This window comes from Somniosus microcephalus, chromosome 2 (genome assembly GCF_052327205.1).
Source record: "Somniosus microcephalus isolate GS21.2 chromosome 2, FLI_Smic_1.0, whole genome shotgun sequence".
NCBI classification, from domain to species: Eukaryota; Metazoa; Chordata; class Chondrichthyes; order Squaliformes; family Somniosidae; genus Somniosus; species Somniosus microcephalus.
The window spans coordinates 18,311,793-18,333,627 of NC_140988.1; the positions used below are offsets into that span (position 1 = coordinate 18,311,793).

General features: G+C 43.8%; 1 protein-coding gene across 1 annotated transcript in view; it reads left to right on the plus strand.

Annotated features, from left to right (window-relative positions):
- Nucleotides 1–18,204, plus strand: part of sgms2a (sphingomyelin synthase 2a) — a 76,292-nt gene extending 58,088 nt beyond the window's left edge. Inside the window, exons 5-7 of the mRNA XM_086007071.1 lie at nt 6,825–6,978; nt 14,751–14,917; nt 15,346–18,204. Coding sequence (XP_085863197.1) covers nt 6,825–6,978; nt 14,751–14,917; nt 15,346–15,525 — 501 coding nt within the window. The 3' untranslated portion in view covers nt 15,526–18,204. The remainder of the gene's footprint in view (nt 1–6,824; nt 6,979–14,750; nt 14,918–15,345) is intronic.
- The last annotated feature ends 3,631 nt before the right edge of the window (nt 18,205–21,835 follow it).

Here is a 21,835-nt window from a genome sequence, read left to right on the forward strand (position 1 = left end):
AACAAATTAAAAGTTTAACACTGATTGATTGAAGGAGGGGGAAGTTATTTAATCCTTGTTCTTTCTAACGCAATCCTTGGCAACTGCATCTAGTGCTACCAATTAATTCTTCTTAGTTTTTACCGAATATTAAAAATCAAAGAAGTGCCCTGGTTTATCCGGTGAGTAGCTGAGACAAGGACAGTTCTACTTCTTTCAGAATTCAGAAGAAACTTCTTTACCCAGAGAGTGGTGAAATTATTGGAAAAAATTCTGAGGGACAGAATTAGTCACCACTTGGAGAGGCAAGGAATAATCAAGGATAGTCAGCATGGCTTTGTCAGGGGGAGATCATGTCTAACCAATTTGATTGAATTTTTCGAGGGGGTGACTAGGTGTGTGGATGAGGGTAGTGCAGTTGATGTAGTCTACATGGACTTCAGTAAGGCTTTTAACAAAGTCCTGCATGAGAGACTGGTCAAGAAGGTAAGAGCCCATGGGATCCAGGGCAATTTGGCACATTGGATCCAAAATTGGCTTAGTGGCAGGAGGCAGAGGGTGATGGTCGAAGGTTGTTTTTGCGACTGGAAGCCTGTGTCCAGTGGTGTACCGCAGGGATCGGTGCTGGGTCCTTTGCTGTTTGTAGTGTACACTAATGATTTAGATATGAATGTAGGAGGTATGATCAGTAAGTTCGCAGATGACGCGAAAATTGGTGGAGTGGTAAATAGCGAGGAGGGAAGCCTCAGGCTACAGGATGATATCGACGGGTTGGTCAGATGGGCACAACAGTGGCAAAGGGAAGGGAATACACAATGAATGGTAGGACCCTAGGAAGGACAGAGGATCGGAGGGACCTTGGTGTGCATGTACATAGATCCCTGAAGGCAGCAGGATAGGTAGATAAGGTGGTTAAAAAGGCATATGGGATACTTGCCTTCATTAGCCGAGGCATAGAATATAAAAGCAGGGAGCTTATGATGGAGCTGTACAAAATGCTAGTTAGGCCACAGCTGGAATACTGTGTGCAGTTCTGGTCACCACACTATAGGAAGGATGTGCTTGCATTGGAGAGGGTGCAGAGGAGATTCACCAGGATGTTACCTGGACTGGAGTACTTCAGCTATGAAGAGAGACTGGACAGGCTGGGGTTGTTTTCCTTAGAGCAGAGAAGGCTGAGGGGGGACCTGATTGAGGTGTACAAAATTATGAGGGGCATAGATAGGGTAGATAGAAAGGAACTTTTCCCCTTGGTAGAGGGGTCAATAACCAGGGAGTATAGTTTCAAGATAAGGGGCAGGAGGTTTAGAGGGGATTTGAGGAAAAACTTTTTCACCCAGAGGGTGGTTGGAATCTGGAACTCACTGCCTGAAAGGGTGGTAGAGGTCCGGAACCCTCAACATTCAAGAAGCATTTAGATGAGCACTTGAAACGCCATAGCATACAAGGCTACGGACCAAGTGCTGGAAAATGAGGTTAGAATAGACAGGGCTTGATGGCCGGCACGGACACGATGGGCCGAAGGGCCTCTTTCTGTGCTGTATAACTCTGACTCTAATGTGGAACTCGCTACCACAGGGAGTGGTTGAGGCGAATAGTATAGATGCATTTAAGGGGTGGCTAGATAAGAATATGAGGGAGAAGCGAATAGAGGGTTATGCTGATAGAGGAGGAAGGATGGGAGAAGGCTTGAGTGGAGCTATAATGCTGGCATGGACTGGTTGGGCCAAATGGCCTGATTCTTTGCTGTATATTCTATGTAATTCTTGGTCTGTGCTGCGTTAGCCAATCTTGGCCAAAGTGGTGATAGAAAGACTACAATTTGGTCTTGGTACCCCTGGAGAAAATCAGCCACAGGTTCCCACTCTTGACCGCGATCCAACTGCCCCCTCTGGAAGTATGCACTTGTGCGCATTAGGTGAGGATAGGTTCGGGCTTGGATGTGCAGTCACTCATAGTCAAGTGGCATGCTGACACTGTCTAGCCTCACTAAAGAAGAATGATGTACCATACTGCAGGAAGGAATCGGCACCTTTGGGTGGGGGAGGGAAGGAAATTGGTGATTGAAGTGCTTTAGGTGAATCCCACGCTCGGAAAGTTGTCTCAGCAGCAGCTAAATTCAGTCTGACCGCATTTCAGTGCCTGAGTGGTTCACAGATGGAGCAGACTGTTCCAGAAATCCAGCTTGGTCAAAAAACTCAACCACAGCAAGGCTTCTGCTTTGATAATGCATTGAAGAAATTCTATCCTGGGTTTCACCAGTGGCTCTGTGGTGTCCTTGTAATGTTGTTGGGATTCCAAATAATCCAGTATCAAATTATAAAGAAATAGCATTTAGGTTTATTATGATTGAAGACAAACCACTTTACGTTCACCAATTCAACTTCTACTTACAACCTCCATCATGCAGACCTACTAACGTTGTCAGTCTGGCTCTAACTGGCTGCGATTTTACGAACCTTGGTGGGTGATGTCACTGGCGGGTCCTGACCTCGCTGCTGGCTCCATCCCGGCCTCCATAATGACTTTCCGATGATTTGGGCTTGTTAAGCCCGTCCAACGAGTTTCCCGGCTAATTGAAGGAAGTGGGTCTGATGACGCGTCATCAGCTGGTTTCCTTAAAGGGACCATGTCCAAATTTAGTTTGACATTTGTGTTGTCAGTGTTCTACAGCATTGAGGTGCTGCAAACACTGATTAGTACTGCAGAGGTGCATGGCTGCACCCAGGTTCTCCCATGCAGGGAGGTCCTCTTCCCTTCCCATGAGCGGAAGAGACCTCCCCAGGACACCAACGCAGCCTGGTTGCACATTGCAGAGGAGGGCACAAGCAGGGATGTCGTCAGGAGAACCTGGCTGCAGTGGCGCAAACCTTTCAATGATCTCAGTAGATCACGAAACGTTAGGAGGATGCCGAGAAACTCCAGGATGATTTGGACAGGTTGGGTGATATGGCAGATGCACTCTAAATGTGAGGTTATCCACTTTGGTGGCAAAAACAGGAAGGCAGATTATTATCTGAATGGCAATAGATTGGGAGAAGGGGAAATGCAACTAGACCTGGGTGTCCTTGTGCACCAGTCACTGAAGGTAAGCATGCAGGTGCAGCAGGTGGTTAAGAAGGCAAATGGTATGTTGGCCTTCGTAGCGAGAGGGTTTGCGTACAGGAACAAGGATGTCTTGCTGCAGTTGTACAGGGCCTTGGTGAGACCACATCTTGAGTATTGTGTGCAGTTTTGGTCACCTTATCTGAGGAAGGATGTTCTTGCCATGGAAGGAGTTCAGCGAAGATTCACCAGGCTGAATACCTGAGATGGCAGGAATGACGTATGAGGAGAGATTGGGACGACCGGGCTTGTACTCGCTGGAGTTTAGAAGAATGAGAGGGGATCTCATTGAAACTTATAAAATTCTGACAGGACTGGACAGACTAGATGCAAGAAGGATGTTCCTGATGGTTGGGGAGTCCAGAACCAGGGGTCACAGTCTAAGGATAAGCGGTAGGCCATTTAGGACAGAAATGAGGAGGAATTTCTTCACCCAGAGAGTGGTGAACCTGTGGAATTCTCTGCCACAGAAGGCAGTAGAGGCCAATACATTAAATATATTCAAGAAGGAGTTGGATATATTTCTTAAGGCTAAAGGGATCAAGGGGTATGGGGAGAAATCAGGGACAGGGTACTGAATTTGGATGATCAGCCATGATCACATTGAATGGCGGAGCAGGATCGAGGGGCCGAATGGCCTACTCCTGCTCCTATCTTCTATGTTTCTATGTTACTGCAAAGCCACACTCGACCTCATCCTGCTGTGCCGCTCCTCACATCCCCATCACTCTGCCTTCCCTACCCTATTCCTGTACATCCTTACTCACCCCAACTTACCTTGCACCTCCACCTATCCCTCTCTATCTACATTATCACATCCCCTTCTCACTAGCCACCCCTCACACTCACCCTCATCCTAGTGCAGTCATACCAACTAACAACCCACAAGGGTAGGCACTTGGTTGTTTTAGCCAATGTTCATGTAACATTTCTGTTAATGTGCTGTTAAACATTGAAATCTTTATTTTCACATTCTTGAACAGGTTTGTGTGCACCTTTTGGAAGTGGCTTAGCGAGTTGCAGTGAATGGTGAGACATAATGGTACCCCCTGCAATGCTGATGAGTGTGAAAGGAATGGCTTGGGCATTGTAGGGATGCTTTATGTTGTTGGTGTGGGGTGGTGCCAACCTGGTGCATCATGTGGCAGCCAGGGTGTACAGCATCAAGAAGTAAATGTGGCCATGGTGAGGCCATCCCTGGCCTCCTGGGCAGGAATGTGGTCAGGTGCTGATGCCCTCTGCCCTGTGCAGCATCAGGTGATTGCGGAGAAGGTTGATGGTGTTGTTGGTGCTGCTGGTGTTGGGACTGATCATGGTGGGATTCTGAGGACTAAGGTGAGAGTTTCAAGGGCACCCATGCTGATGGAATAGATGGCAGGTGAAGTAGAGATGACAGAAGCGATCTGTCAATGGTGGGAGAGGTAATGAGGTCAGATGGGATGGAGGCTTGTGTAAAGACTTGCAGCATCCTGAATCTGTAGTGGAAATGCAGTTTAGAGAAGCTAGTGGTTAAGGGAACATTTCTCAATCAGCTGGGAGCTTTGATTGACATTTGAAGCTGTCAACTCATCAGCTGATTCAATGGCCACTGACCTCCCACCTCCGCTTCACAGATGAGGTCTAGGCACAGCAGGAAGCCGGTAGGTGACCTGTTAAATCCAAAAATCTGGGAAAAACCATTGATAAGTGACTGTGAACAAGCCACTAATAATTTTAACTGCCTCCCCTGCCGCTGCCTATCGGGTCTGCTCAGCACTGACAGACCCGACATTGGGGAAAGTCCAGCATGTGTGTTTTGACGGCGGGTTCCCGACCCGCTGTCGATCATTTTAAAGTTAACTGCTGACCCACCACCAAAATTCCAGCCATTGAGACAGCATCTATAAATTCTCATTTGGATCAAAACACTTACACCTAGGGAACTACTATAAATGCTTATTCCCAAACGCAAGCATCCATGTCAAGGCTGAGGCTGGAGGGAATGGTGAATGGTGAAGAAAGGAACAAGGGAAATGTGGGGCCTGGAATTGCACAATGTAATCCCGGAGTTATAGTCTGGTTATGTGATTGCATCACATCAGCATCACAATCCAGTTGTGCTCTTATACAAGTGTTGTGGACGCTGGGCTGCATGGTGGCTCATGGGGGTTGTTTGGCTTGGGACATGGGACTCACTTTAGAAGGGAGGTTAGGCCATGAAATATTGAAGGAGAATGATTTGGGGGCAGATCAGGTATTGAGGCTTGACAAAGTATGAGTGGGGAGAAGGGGGAATTGTTGAACTGACTGGAAGATGGAATGGCTAAGTTTGATATTTTTCATCTGTTTATTATGTCATGGCAGCTGTATTTAACACCTTTTGCTGGAATGTGATTGTTATTACCTTTTGCTGAACTGATTAGGTGTTATGATTTACTGGAATCTGATTGGGCATTACAATTTACTGGACTGTGATTGGTGACCAAGATTTTGGGTGTTATGATTCATGAATAATAAAATTAGAATATAACTAGTAAGAAAGATTGACACAAACTTTGAATCAGAGTAAAATTATTTAAAATTATTCTCTTCATGGCTTTGACATAAACTCCAAGTATGTTACAGACATAAATTTGACAATACAGGAAACTTTCGATTTACCGGCACCTAAATAACCAGAAATCCCAGTTAACCGGCAAAATTCAGGAATAGGTTAAGGTAAGTTTTATTACTTGCCTTCCTCTATCTGTTGCTGTGCAAGGGTGTGGCTGCAGCTGTTGCTAAGCTACAGAGACGCTTGGAACTTGTGGCCATTGTTCTGAACCTGTTACTATAGCTCTCGGTTATCCGGAATTTTTGATGAACCGGCACCACTTCGGTCCCGTCGGTGCTGGATAAAAAAAAGTTTCCTGTAAATATGAAGTCTTGTGCACATCGTACTTAAAATGTGCCTGTAGTGCAAAGTCTTGTACTTTTCTGATTGGCTTCTTGAACCACCAAAAACACCTGGCCACTATCCAATTATTTCTTTGCCTCACCACATCTCTCTCAAATATCTAGCCTATCATCCAAGAAATGCCATGGGAGATCCACTAGTAAAAACTACAGAATCATTCCTAGAACAACAGATTAGAGGGGTAATCACATGATTTTACACTCTTTTGGGGGGGGGGGGAAGCTTTGCTCACAGAAATTTTAGGTTAGAGAAGTGGAGCTACAATGGTGTAGCCCAACTCCAACCTGTGTTCCCCACAAGTATGACTCCCCACCGGGAGCACAGGACAGTGAACACACCCCTTGGATGTATTTGTAAAGTGTAGTAAATGTGCTTTGTACTAATATTTCATAAAGTTTCATTGACCTAGTCTTAAATCCATTAAATAATTTATCCAGCCATTATAACAAATTTATTTAAAGTCTGTGTTTATTTTTAGAAGCAAGTTAACTATGCAAGCAATTCTACAGTTCATGTTAAGGATTCATGGGGAAAGGTCATATTGAATAATAGCATATAAGCTGGTTATACAGTTTTTAAATTGGATCTTTTAAAAGAAATTACTTAGATATTTAAGTATTAAATAAAAAACAAACACTCCATTTTCGCTTGCTGGCAAAGGCACAGAGAGGATATTTGGCATGTTACACTTGGGCCTCTTCCAAACTGATTTTCGACCTCGACAGAGGAAAAGTCTGGGCTTGATTTGGTTTGACCAGTATGCGCACAGCCTGCTATTTCTCATCATTGTTTTGCTCTCTTCCAGCTGTATGGGGACTCCCAGGCCAAACTACAAAGAATCTTAAAGCTGATATCTGGCGGAGGGCTTTCGATTACTGGCTCGCACATCATGTGCGGAGACTTTCTGTATAGTGGTCACACAGTCATGCTGACGATCACTTACTTGTTTATCAAAGAATGTAAGTGATTACTACATGTAGGTGTGGGAATAGTAATGGCCTTAGCCGGGCTAGTGTAAGGGAGCAGGTGTGTTGGAGCTCTGACACGCTGTGCCACTGTGTAGTGGGATGTGCTTTTGGATGTGTGGCTTGCCACATGGGTCCTTTCTGACATCAGTCAGAGAGAGACCCTCAGCAGAAATCAAGCATTGCCCTGTAGTTGTAAAAGGGGAGTCCCTGCAGATCCTGGACAGTTGGAGGCAGTGCCAGAGGCATGAGATCAGGTTACTTGCTAGCGCTACTTTTTTCAAATTTCTTTTTCAGGATGTGGGCATCGCTGGCATTTACTGCCCATCCTTAGTTGCCCTGAGAAGGTGGTGGCCCTTCTTAGTGGCTTTCTAATCCACTTCAGAGAGCAGTTAAGAGTTAACTACATTGGTGTGGACTGGAGTCACATATAGGCCAGGATGACGGGTTTCCTTCCCTAAAGGTCATTAGTGAACCAGTTGAGTTTTAACAATCCGACAGCTTCATGTTTATTTTTACTGCTAACTAGCCTATTAGTCAGTGTGTAGTATGTACTACAGGTAGATCTAAAGGGGCAGAAAATAAATAGCCTGCTTTTTAAAAAAAAAAAAAAAAATGGATTATTTGTTCCTTTTTTGCTGGTTTGTGTACCATTTCACTCTATCGGCCATTTCTGAATTCTGTTCGGATCCGGCAATGGAATGCTACTTGAGGTCAAGGGGCCACTGGAAGTCAGATTTAGGAGTGATGTTAGGACGTTCCTCACACAAAAATGTGAACAACACGGAATTAAATTATGCAAACTTACTGACTCTTCACCGAGCGCATGCATCTGATATTTGAGGTGGGCACTGTACCTATATAAAACACATCAATCATAAGATGGATATGGATAAGAAATACGGTTGGCCCATTCTAGCTCATCCATTCAGAACAATCCTGAATCAATAAAAGAATGATGTTCTGGAAAGGGTAATTCAGCTGAAACTCCTGGACTCATATTTAAGAAACACTGTGCGATGGGGAATCGGTAGGTTTGTTGTGATGGATATGGTTGGATGGGTTGAATGGTCTTTCATCCGTTTCAATGAATTTTAGAAATGTGTCTGCCTCATGTACACATGAAGATGCAACGGAAAGTTGATAAGATTGTATAACTTGGGACAGTTTTGGCTCGCCTTGCATCAAATGGCTAGGGACAACATTTAACTTTGAAAATGTTTAATTTGAAGTTTTTTGTGATTTTAAAAATCAATGTGAGCTTGTATGTATTTATACTGTATGCACAATTAGTATATGGTTATCCGGACTTTGGTTGCCATATGTTGCCACCAGGCCTCTGTAGTATATTGATGCCAATAAGCTATGGAAAAAGTATACATCAGCCAATAATCTATTATCTTCTGTGATAGCTTCATATGAACATAGGGACGTACAGGACCATTTGGGTTCATCTGATTGGCCCCGGAGTTCAAAAGCAGAACACACAGTTCACTGCCTATATCCCTCAATGTACTTTCTCGCTAAATGCCTGTCCAACTCACCCTTCATTTTTTTTTCATTCTCGGTATATGGGCATCGCTTCCTATCCCTAGTTGCCCTTGAGAAGCTGGTGGTGGGCCGTCGTCTTACATAAGAAATAGGAGCAGGAATAGGCCACTTGGCCCCTCGAGCCTGCTCCGCCATTCAATAAGGTCATGGCTGATCTTGGGCTCAAAGCCACTTCCCCGCCCGCTCCCCATAACCCTTCACTCCCTTATCTTGCAAAAATCTGTCTATCTCCACCTTAAATGTATTTAATGACCCAGCCTCCACAGCTCTCTGGGGCAGAGAATTCCACAGATTTACGACCCTCGGAGAAGAAATTCCTCCTCATCTCAGTTCTAAAAGGGCGAGCCTTTATTCTAAAACTGTGCCCCCGCGTTCTAGATTTCCCCACGAGGGGAAACATCCTCTCTGCATCTACCTTGTTGAGCTCCCTCAGTATCTTATATTTCAATAAGATCACCTCTCATTCTTCTAAATTCCAGTGAGGCCTGTTCAACCTTTCTTCATAAGTCAACCCCCTCATCTCTGGAATTAACCTAGTGAATCGTCTCTGAACTGCCTCCAATGCAAGTATATCCTTCCTTAAATAAGGAGACCAAAACTGTATGCAGTACTCGAGGTGTGGTCTCACCAATACCCTGTACAGTTGTAGCAGGGCTTCCCTGCTTTTATACTCCAACACCTTTTGAAATAAAGGCCAACATTCCATTTGCCTTTTTGATTACTTGCTGTACCTGCATGCTAACTGTTTGTGTTTCATGCACAAGGACCCCCAGGTCCCTCTGAACTGTAGCATTTTGTAATCTCTCTCCATTTAAATAATTTGCTTTTTTATTTTTCCTGCCGAAGTGTATAACCTCGCACTTTCCCACATTATACTCCATATGCCAAATGTTTGCCCACTCACCTAGCCTGTCTATATCCCTTTGCAGGTTCTTTGAGTCCTCTGCACAACTTGCTTTCCCACCCATCTTTGTATCATCTGCAAACTTGGCTACATTACACTCGGTCCCTTCATCCAAGTCATTAATGTAGATTGTAAATAGTTGAGGCCCGCGCACCGATCCCTGTGGCACCCCACTAGTTACCTTTTGCCAACCGGAAAATGACCCATTTATCCCGACTCTCTGCTTTCTGTTAGCCAATTCTTTATCCATGCTAATATATTACCCCCAATTCCACGTGAGCTCTTATCTTATGCAGTAACCTTTTATGTGGCACCTTATCGAATGCCTTCTGGAAATCCAAATACACCACATCCACTGGTTCACCTTTTGTCCACCCTGCTCGTTACCTCCTCAAAGAACTCCAGCAAGTTTGTTAAACATGATTTCCCTTTCGTAAAACCATGCTGACTCTGCTTGACTGCATTATGATTTTCCAAATGCCCTGCTACTGCTTCCTTAATGAAGGACTCCAGCATTTTCCCAACGACAGATGTTAGGCTAACTGGTTTATAGTTTCCTGCTTTCTGTCTCCATCCTTTTTTTAAATAGGGGTGTTACATTTGCGGTTTTCCAATCCGCTGGGACCTCTCCAGAGTCCAGGGAATTTTGGTATATTGCAACCAATGCATCCACTATCTCTACAGTCACTTCTTTTAAGACCCTGGGATGTAGGCCATCTGGTCCAGGGGACTTGTCCATCCTTTAGTTCCACGAACCGCTACATTCTGTGTGGTGAACGTATTCCCACAAAGCTACTGGGTAGGCACTTCCAGGATTTTGACCCAGTGACAATTAAGGAATAGTGAAATATGTCCAAGTCAGGATGGTATGAATGGGGAAGTTGGAGGTGATGGTGTTCCCATGCACCTGCTGCCCTTGTCCTTCTAGCTGATGGAGGTTGTGGGTTTGGGAGATGCTACCAAAGAGAATCCTGTAGACAGTACACACTGCAGCCAAGGCACGCTGGTGGTAGAGGGGGTTGATGTTTAGGATAGTGAACGAAGTGCTGATTAAGTAGACTGCTTTGTCCTGGATGGCATTAAGCTTGTGTGTTGTTGGAACTGCACCCATCCAGGAAAGTGGAGAGTATTCCATCACACTCCTGACTTGTACCTTGTAGGTGGTGCAGAGGCTTTGGGGAGTCGGGAGATGAGCCTGTTGCTGCAGAATGCCAATTTCTGACCTGCTCTAGTCTGGTCATTCTGCAGTGAGTGGCTCACCTCCTGAAAAAAATCTTACTGATATTATCGGCCTTGATCGTCTCCTTAGGGGAGTCCATTCTGATATTGATAGATCTCATGATTCCATTCACTTTCATCCCATGACCCCTCATTGTTTCCAGGTGTTTTTTGTGTGATACTCTTAATTCATTACCTCAGATTACTACGACCATTAATACTTCACTCAAAAGTCATGGAACGTTACAGCTCAGAAACAAGCTATTCAGTCCATCAAGTCTGTACTGGTATTTTTCTATCACAGAACCTCCTGGTCTAGTGACACTCTCCTGCTCACTTCCATACCCTTTTTTAATCAACTATTCTCTTTTAAAAGAATTAATTAAGTCTCCTTCAAAAATGGTTTCTAGCAGAGAATTCAATATTCTAACCACCCTCTATATAAAGAAATATTTTGTATCTTCCTCTTTAATCTTTTTGTGACTATTTTAAATTTATGCCCTCTTGTTACTGTTTCACCAAGCAGTGGAAACAATCGCCAATCGCCAATCACCTTATCACTGCCATTATCTGCACATCTGGGTACTTGCCATCTTTTAATGACCTGTGCCTCTGGCCCTCTACGCCATTTAATATCTTGCCATTTAAGGTGCATTTCTCTCCCTATTCTAAAATATATCACTTATATTTTTCTACATTGAACTGCATCTGCCACTGAACTGCCCACGTCGTTCTCAATGTCCTCCTGTAGCTTTTCAGAACCAGGTCAAGCATTGCTTCCTAAAATAAAAATAGAAAATGCTGGAAATACTCAGCAGGTCAGGCAGCATCTGTGGAGAGAGAAACAGGGTTAACGTTTCAGGTCGATGACCTTTCATCAGGACGATGGATGACCTTTCGTCAGAACGACAAAAGGTCAGCGACCTGAAACTTTTTCTGTTTTTATTTCAGATTGCCAGCATCCACAATATTTTGCTCAAGTAATGCTTCCTGGTAGGAGTTGCAATATATTGACTGAGAAAACAGTCCTGAACACAGTTGTTCTTTAAAATCTCCTTTCTCACCACAAACATTTTCCCTTAGTCCATTTTATTTTTTGATGATTAAAATCTCCTAGAAGTATGTCACTTGCTACACATCTCTCTATTTTATCCACAAATTTCAACCTCAATTTCCTCTGCACAGTTTCAGTTTGTGACATATCCCAGAAATGTGACACATCCCTTGTTATTCCTCTGCTCAGTCCAAAGGGATTCTGTTTGGACTCTTCTCTATTTAAGTGCTTCCACCCTAGTGCTATGATATTGACTTGGGGGCTGGGTGGAGCGGGGGGGGGGGGGTGGTAGAAAGAGGAAGGAGGAGTTTTCCCCGTATGCAGTGGACTTTTAACTCCGCAGCGTGCATCTTTTTTTTTCTAGCAGGTTTCCTGCTGGGAAACCAGCCTGATTGGCTCCTTGTCTGGCAAATAATGCACTGGAGGAGCCCCAGGAGCAGGTAGGGAGCCTGCAGCTGCATTAGTGGAAGCATAGGGGGTGATCGGGGTGGGGGGGGTGGGGGGAAAGAAGGTAAGCTTGGTGGGCCCACAAGCAGTGCTGTAAAGGCACTTACTATTCCTAGGAAGCAGTCCTCGCCTCCCTTCAGCTGCCGGGTTTCCCGAGGCCTGGGAATCCCGGCCAGCCAGGGTTAAACCTGGAAGACAGGTTAAATATAAGGCACACAGCCTCATTATAATATTTAAATGGCCAACCCACTTCCGGGGCGTGGGTTGGTTGCCTTCCCCTGTCTGGCCTCCATTAAAACCAGAAGTGGGTGGATTGAGGTCAAGTTCGAGATTTTTAAGATTTTAATATCCCAACCCACCCCTTTTTGTGGTTAAAATTATCCCCATTGTCTCTGGTAATAGCACTACCACTCCTCCCTTTCTTCATTCCCTATCCTTGCTGAAAGTCCTAAAACCCAGAACATTTAATTGCCAATCCTAATCCAGAACATTTAATTGCCAATCCTGATTCAGCTACAGTTATGATTTAGTTACTGTTGTTATATTAGAAATTTCTATTTTAATGAATGATTCTGGTTGCCCAATTTTGTTTCTTATATACTGTGCATTAATAGCCATACATTTTCAGTTTGGATTTCCTTTTTATTACCTGCCCTGATCCTTTTTTTTAACTACCGTGTTCTTTTAATACCCTCTCTCTATCTCCGTATGACTTGTATACACCTTTTTAACAGTCTACTCTATTCTCTTGCCTTCTCTCTGCTCCAGCCATATTAGTTTAAAGCCTCCTTGACAGCTCTAGTTAACCTCCCCACAAGGATATTGGTCCCAGCTGTGTTCAGTTATAGACCATACTGTTGGCACAACCCGTCCTGCTCCAGAGCTGGTCCCAATCTGCCAGGAATCGGAACCCTTCTGTCCTATGCCATGTACAGCTTAGAATGATTTCCCAGACATCGCCTGCGTTTGGAAGGATAGAACAGTATCCTGTACTGTTGGGTGGTTCCTTACAGTTCAAGTGGCCAGGCATACCGTTACTCTTCTCTGACGTCCCAAAGACAACAGTGACCTAGATATGGTAGCGAATGATATGATTGGTTTAAGCAGCCAATACATTGGCCACTTCCTGGCAAGCAAGCTACATCCTGTTTTTTTTTACTGGCTTTCCTCACATACAGGCATTTCAATGTTCTGTGTGTGTTTTTCTTTAATTCATAGCTGTGTACATCAAAGGGTTTTTGCAGCCAGTTACACGACCATAAAGGAGTTCATTCAGTCCTGCAGTGAAATGCCAAGACATTCTATATGACTTGTCTTCAGGCTGTATTTCTAGAGCCTGTTATGTTTTCCAGATGATAAACACAAAATGTATTACACCACACCCAGCCGTACAGAGACACATGAGTTGTGATTAACCTGATGAGGAAGAGCTGGATCCATTCTTTGTATGTTTAAACAGAATGTTGTATTAATGTTATAATTTATCCCATGACTAAAGTCATGTGGCTTTGCTCCCAGGATAGATTCCAACTATTTACTGTCACTGATTCTGCACAATTAAAAACAAAATGAATTGCAATTGGAGCGGCTGTGAACTTCAACCCTGGTTTTTGTACCTTAAGTTTAGTATGTATTCCACACTTGGGTTCCGAGCCCAATTCTACCCCCCGCCCCACCCCTGCATTTTCACCTCTTCCCACCCTGTCCTGCAGATGCTGACACATGGGGTAAGGTTGCACAGTTGTCAACATCACTCTAATACATTGCCCAATTGGCAATTATTCATGAGTAAGCTCTATATGGTTAGCGTTGCAGGCTATTCAACCACTGATGGTGTCCCTGCTAAGCCTGACCTTGTTCTCAACTGGCATCCATTCATTTGCAGTTTCCATCAGGAGACACCAGCCAGCAGTCAGAAGCAGAACACCTGACCAAATTTGACAGGAAGTGTGTGCACGTGTTAAGGTTTTTACTATATAATTTATACAGGCATAGCCCATTATAAATGTGGACACAGGAAATACAATAATGGGGGGAAAAAATATTAACCTACCTCGCCCGGCAGGAAACCCACGGGATCGGGTGGAACGCCGGTTTTACATCCCACCCAATATTACTCTCCATGGACTTCAATGTAGAGTAAAATCAGGCTGGGTGTAAAACCTGCGTTGCACCTGATCCCGCCAGTTTCCCGACAGGTGGGTTCGATTAAAATTGCCTCCAATGTGTCCAGAAGTCAAATGGTACAGATGGGAAGTGTGTGCAGACTTGCACTTTTTAATATAGATATATCAGTGTTTTTTTTTAAAAAAAAAACAATTGTCTCTCGGATTTGTGTTTCAGCCATTTGTAAGGATGCCATGGGGTAGATGTTCATCTTCACTGCCTAGGTGGTAATCTGGCGGAGTGGATTGCACGTCCTTTACAGAACCCAGCCAGTTTCAATGGAATAAAAATCAAGCGGGTTAAGTAAAGGGTGAATAATCCATCCAATCAGATTACTGCTCCGATAGAGAAGATGAAACTCTAGCCCCATGAGTCTTTGTTTATACAAGTGCAGGATTTAACACCCGGTGGCTTTGCTTCCCACAGACTCACCACGTCGGTTCTGGTGGTATCCTTGGATCTGCTGGCTCCTCAGCGCAGGTGGAATTGTGTGTATCCTAATAGCACATGAGCATTACAGTGTGGATGTTTTAGTGGCCTATTACATTACAACGAGGCTCTTCTGGTGGTACCATACAATGGCCAATATTCCGGTGAGTTTTTGGTGGATCATGGAGATGGAAACCTATTTTGAAGGTTACACTTGGGGACACCCAGCTACTTCACCACTTGAGCAGAACAAGAAACAAATATGAAAGTTCTTTTAGTTCCTTTTCTCCCCAAATCCCCTTCCTGATTCAACTATTGGCCATATTTTTCTTGCCTGAGCCCAGACAATGTATTTGTCCATGAGTGAGCAAAGCTGTGTGATTTATTAACAATTTGCTAAGACAAGGACATTGTGTCTTTAGATTTAGCTGTTCAGGTTACATATATTTAGTGACCTAACCCCTCTATTTTAGGTAGAATTTATTTTTGATAATTTTCAAATCTCTGGGTCATTGTTGTATGTTTCACCTGATGAGTGAGTAGATGTGTATATATAACATAATATCTTAATATAAGTTCTTTTCTTCAACAGTCCTTGAAAACCCCCTCACAGACCAATCAATTTTCCCAGGCCTGGTGGTTCCAGGTTTTCCTCTTCCTTGAGAAGAACGTGCACACTTCGGTTCCCTGCTCCTACGTGTGGCCGCTCTCTTGGCCTCCAACCTGCCTGAAGTCATCGTGTTGGAGATACTCTAGGGTTCAAAAGCTGTGACGAGCTCACTCAAGCCCAAGTGATCCTCCATCTTCTCCTGCGCAGCAGCCCACCAAAAGAAGAATTTTAATCTTTTGTGGTTTACATTCATTTCCGTCTAATAAATGAATCGAGCACTTTTCCAGACAACTTGAATGTAAGCTTAAGAAATCTAGGACAGTGGGGAACCAATGCTTTGCAGGTCCAGCTGGTTATTTTTAACACTTATCTAACTTCAGCCTAAATTTCAAATGCAGGTCTTATGGCTATTATGCATTTACTTGAGTCATTCCTGAAGAAGTCGGTTAAATATATAAACCATAAGCGAGGATCTCAGACTAAGTCTCACCTGTGATCTAGGTAACAAGGATATACACTCAGATTCTCTGCGAATGCAGTCCTACCACAGTTGAACATTCCACTTGAAGGAAGAATTGGAAGGCACAGATAGGAGGACTAACTATCCTGCTAAGTGTGTTTTAACAAATCTATGCAACAAATTATTTTGCACATTATTTCAGATTACAACTAAAACTGTGAACTTTGAATTTTTAAAACCAGCATTCCTGAGTCCTGTCTCCAGAGAAACGGAGATTCTGGGATGACTGGTTAGTAGCTTCAACCCTTGTAGCACATGCCAAAAGAAACTAACCAAAAAGAGTAGAAGGGGTCTCATTCTGGGCACATTTCATTCATTATTAGTTTCACTCTGAAAATCATTAGCTAAAACTGAGCTCCTCGTAACAGGTCCTGGGAAGGGGAGATATCGGCCAGCATTCCCACTCCTGATTACTATCTAGTGACTCCTGGTAGTGTACATGAACACCGGGTGAGGTCAAAAGCAGGTTGGATTGTGATGCCTTTTGCGGTCCGTTAGCTTTCCAGCACTCGCTGGCTGGGCTCGCAAGTGAAAAGTTGCCACTTGGATGAATTGCTGGAGGACTGCCCATTGAACGATACCTCAGCAAGGAATCACATCTTTCAGGAGGAAAGAAAATGAAAGGGAGGGTGCCTAGTACAAGATGGGATAAGCTAATGTTAGCTCATTCAAATCTGATTTTCTGCAACAATTTAAAGCTGTACTTTCTTATAGGTCAATGTTCTGATAAAGGCGAGGTTCAACAAAACTCAACCCAATAGTGCAATTCTGACGGCAGTTGTATTCAGTTTAGTTGCGGAATTTATTTTCTAATGTCTCCAGTCAATTTAGCAGACTTTAGATGTTTGTCTTGAATATTTTTGTTTTCCTTTCACCAATAAGGAGTTGAATTTTATTATTTACTAAAATGTAATTGGTTACAATTTGTTTTTACCCAAAACACTGCCCAGAGTGAAATTGTATATATGTTCCATCATACAGGTCACTTTCCGTAACAGAAAATATATATATATGACCCATTCCAAAGATCAGTATTGCACATATATTGAATCCAATATAGGACTTTTATTTCCCTAAAGCAGCTCATTATCAAAATGTTAGTAGCTAAGGTTATTCCTTAAAGGGACAGTTTATGTATGCCAAGTCTTACTTGTGCCAAATTTCAGTCATGCTTACATGGCAAATTCTTGCACAGTATAAACTAAAGAGTTTGCTGTTGACTCCAGGGACAGGATCAACACTACGTCTTTTGCAAGAGGAGTTGGTGAATGGGGTTATTTCCTAGTACTGGAGAGGGAGCAGCTGCGGTTGTTTTATGGGAATGCATTTGGGTCTCTGCCCAATCCCTCAGTGACTGCGTACAGCCTGCCTGTTTGCACTAAAAGCAAGAGACGGAAGTAAAACTCTCCACCTGGCAACTGGAGCTAGTATAGCACACAAGTGAGCCCGCTCCCTATATGTCCTTGTCTCTCCCTTTCCCTGACACACACACCAGTACCAACTTGATAATCTGGCTTGGGAGTTGTCAGAGCAGCATTTGATCATGACCTTTCCTCCCTTCCCTGCTCCACTTCTCGTGACGTCCTGCAGGAGAATCTCGCACTTTGGCACTCCTCAAAACTTAGCATCCATGGAGGTATGTTCCACTCAATAGCTCTAGAGTTGCTCAGTGTTCGAAAAGGGAGCTATCTATACACTTAACCTAGTCAACCTTTATTTAGTTGAACAGCTAGTCAGAGGTAGCCTGGGAGCTGGCGTTTTGAATAGAACTTCCCTTTATGTGACATGTTATTCGGCTGCAGTGCCATCAGGAAAGGGGAGAGTCAATTGACTGTTCCTATTTGTGATACCACTGTGATATAAAATGGCTGCTCCTAGGCTACCTCTAACCCCCCCGGTTTAAACTATGAAACATCATAACAAAGAGAGAACAACAGTGCAGACATCATCCTATGGAGCAATTGAGTAGAATATATTTCCCATTTCAAGGAATGCAGATAATTTTGGAGGCCTTTTAAGACTTGATTTGGAGCCCCCTGAAGGTTGCTGTTCAGAAAGTGTTTTCAAATCTAAATTCAAACTGGTGAAAGAATTGAAGAAAATCACACGGGTTTACTAGGGGATACAATCATTAGTATTTTTATTCTAAAATGCTGATTTCATATTTTAAATTTTTTTAAATAATCTCATGCCTTGTATTTTAGTCCTAATCTGTGTACAGTATATGCATTTATTATGTATTTCTATGGGCACAGTTTATCATACAAAATGTCATAATGATTGTGTACAATATTTGATTGTAAAAAAATATATTGAATCATTTTGTCTCGTGTCGATGCATTTTTAGTTGTGGCCTATTTATTTCATTATAAATCCCAATTTATTTTTATTTTTTGTCGCTCCAGTTGTCTCCCCAACTCTCTTAAAGGCTCTGGGCTGGATTTTACCAGCCCTGAGGAGGCGGGTTTGGAGGCAGGACTGCTGGGGAAAATGGGAAAAAATCGGGAGCTGGTCCCAACCCCACCCAACTCCCAAACCGCCTCCAAACCATCTTCCCGGGAGGCGGGTCCCCGACTTGCATAGGGACACATCTCCTAGCAGTGGGAAGAGGATTAGAGCCAATTAATTGCCTGTTAACCGGTAGTTAACAGGCAGTTAAGAGGCTTTTCACCATTTTACGCCTGCTGATGCAGGCTTCCCAACGTTGGGAAACCCTGCCAGGGTAAGTGAGGCGAGCTGTGGGTCTGTTGCGGTGTAAGTGTACAAATGACAGCTGCAGAGGTAGTGTGCTGGGTGCAATGGTGCACAGGTGAGAGAATGTAGTGAGAAATATTTTCATTCTGTTTATATGTTTCTGCGGGTGACAAGATTTGATGTTTCTATGAAGCCTCATCTGATCGGGAGAATTGACAGATGGCTTCTGCAATCTCGCATGCAACTGCCATCTGTTTTCTCTTAAGGAGAGTCATTGGTAAGCCTGGGTGCAAGGGCTCACCTTTGGACAGTGATTGTCAATGTTTGACAGCACCTCAATGCTGTCAAACACTGACAATTCATCTGTCAAACAAGTGTGGTGCCTGTCACTTTAACAAAACCGGCAGATGAAGCGTCATGCACTGACGTCATCTGACACTGGCTTCCCCTTAATTGGCCGGCAAGCCCACAGGGCAGGCTTAACCAGGCCAATCGAGGGAAAATAGCATCAGGTCATCAGGCTGGACTAGAACCTGGAAACTGGCAGTCCCGCCCCCAACACGCCTCCTTGGGTAAGATCCCGGCCTTTGACTCCTGTTGGACAAGGGTTGCTGGTCACTCACCAGTACCTTTCCCAAGTGGCCTGGCCTGGCTTTTCCTCATGTCAGTTCAGACTGCGAGAGTTGGCAGGCTATTTTCTATGGGGTGTGCATCACCGCCAAGCCCAGTGCTGCCCCAGCCCAGCACCAACATACACAACATAACGTCATTGAGAAGTGGAATCCTTGGACTCACTAGTCCAGGGCTGCTGACACCCTGGCTATGATTAACTCCATGCAGGCTGTGGATCAAACCTTGAACGGTCCTGTTCTATATGGTTTAATGGTGGAGTTATTACCAGCACAGAGTGAACAACTGGGAGTTTAAGTGTGGGAGTTTTAAAGGTTACTCTCTCTTAAAATCTAGTGTTAATTGCTAGTAGCTCTTAAGTAAGATTAACTGCTTAAGTTAAAATTTAAACTTTAAATTTTTAAGTTTCTTCAGGCTTAAGCAGAGACAAACAAGCCAGATCTCCTGCTGGAGAGCTGCTGTAGTTAGTTAATTAGCTAACGAGATTAAACTGGTTCCTGAAACAGTAGCTGAGCAGTGCTGACTCATCTGAGTTACAAACAGTATAAACACAGGGGCCTGAGAGTGCAGTGAGCACAGAGTGAACAACTGGGAGTTTGGTAAGTATGGGAGTTCGGTGACGTGGGGGAAGGAGGTGCTTGCCTTTCCTAACTTCTCCCGCAGAGTGGCGGCGGACCTGAGCGGGAGCAGACCGAGGCCTGAGAGCGGGGATAAAAGCAGCAGCAGACCTCCATCAATGAGAAAACGGCAGTGTGACGTCACAGGTAAGGCAGGTAAGCGATTGGTAGTGACTGTGGGCTAAGTTTTAAGTTAACATATAACATTTAACTAAATTTAAAAAACTAAACTTAATCAAATTATTTACCTTGTTTAGTTTATTAAATTAACACTAAACTAATGAATTAAATAAATAAAATAATGGGAGAACAGTGCCACGAGCTAATAAGATTAGAGAGAGTAAGATAGATAAGCTAAATACGTGGCTTGAGCAGTGGTGCAAGGGAGAGGGATTTAAATTCTTGAGGCATTGGAACCAGTTCTTGGGGAGGAGTGACCTGTACCAAGGGGACGGTCTACACCTGAACTGTGAGGGAGCCGATGTCCTCGGGGTAATATTTTCTAGGACGGTTCGGGAGGATTTAAACTAATTTGGCAGGGGGATGGGAACCTAGTTAGTGGAAAAGAGGGAAGTCATATGAAGTCAGAAATAGATGGTAGAAAGGTGAGAAGCAATAAGCAAAGGAGAGAAACACAAAGGGCCAAACTAATTCATAATGAGAGTGTGAAAAAAGCAAGCCTGAAGGCTTTGTATCTTAATGCTAGAAGCATTAGGAACAAGGTGGATGAATTAGTTGTGGAAATAGAGGTAAACAAGTATGATTTGATTGGGATTACAGAAACGTGGCTGCAGGGTGGGCAAGGCTGGGAACTTAACATCCAGGGATATACAATATTTAGGAAGGATCGGCAAAAAGGTAGGGGAGGTGGGGTAGCATTGCTGGTAAAGGAGGGGATTAATGCAATGGAAAGGAAGGACATTAACTCGGATGAAACGGAATCTGTATGGGTAGAAATGAGAAATAGCAAGGGGAGAAAAACGTTAGTGGGTGTGATATATAGGCCTCCAAATAGTAATATGGAGGTGAGGGAAGGCATAAAAAGGGAAATTAGAGAAGCGTGCGATAAGAGCACAGCTGTCATCATGGGTGACTTTAATTTACATATTGATTGGACTACCCAAATTAGTAAAAATTCTGAGGAGGAGGAATTCCTGGAATGTTTTCGGGACGGTTATCTGGACCAATATGTCGAGGAGCCGACTCGAGATCAGGCCATTTTAGACTGGGTATTGTGCAATGAGAAGGGACTTATCACCAATCTTCTTGTACGAGGCCCCTTGGGTCAGAGCGATCATAATATGATCGAGCTCTCAGTCGAGATGGAGAGTGAGGAAATTGAATCAGAGACTAAGGTCCAGAACTTAAATAAAGGGAATTACGAGGGTATGAGACGGGAATTGGGTAAGATTGATTGGGTGGTGTTTCTGGGGGGATTGACAGTGGATAGACAATGGCAAGCATTCAAAGATAGAATGGAAGAATTCCAGAACATGTTTATACCGGTTTGGCATAAAAATAAACCTAAAAAGGTGACTCAACCGTGGATAACGAGGGAAATTAGGGACAGCATAAAATCAAAAAAAAGGGCATATCAACTGGCAAAAAAAAGCACCAGACCGGAAGATTGGGGGCAGTACAGGATACAGCAGAAGAGGACAAAGGGATTAATCAGGAAGGGGAAAATAGAATACGAAAGTAAACTTGCAGCAAAAATAAAGACAGACTGCAAAAGCTTTTATCGGTATATCAGGAGGAAAAGACTGGTAAAATCCCAAGTCGGTCCCCTGCAGTCCGATTCGGGAGAATATATAATGGAGAATAAGGAAATGGCAGACCAATTAAACTCATACTTTGGTTCTGTATTCACAAAGGAGGACACAAATAACCTCCCAGGAATATCGGCAAACATAGGGACTAATGAGAGGGAGGAGCTGACAGAAATTAGTATCTCTAGGGATATGGTGTTGGGTAAGTTGAGGGGACTGAAGGCCGACAAATCCCCGGGGCC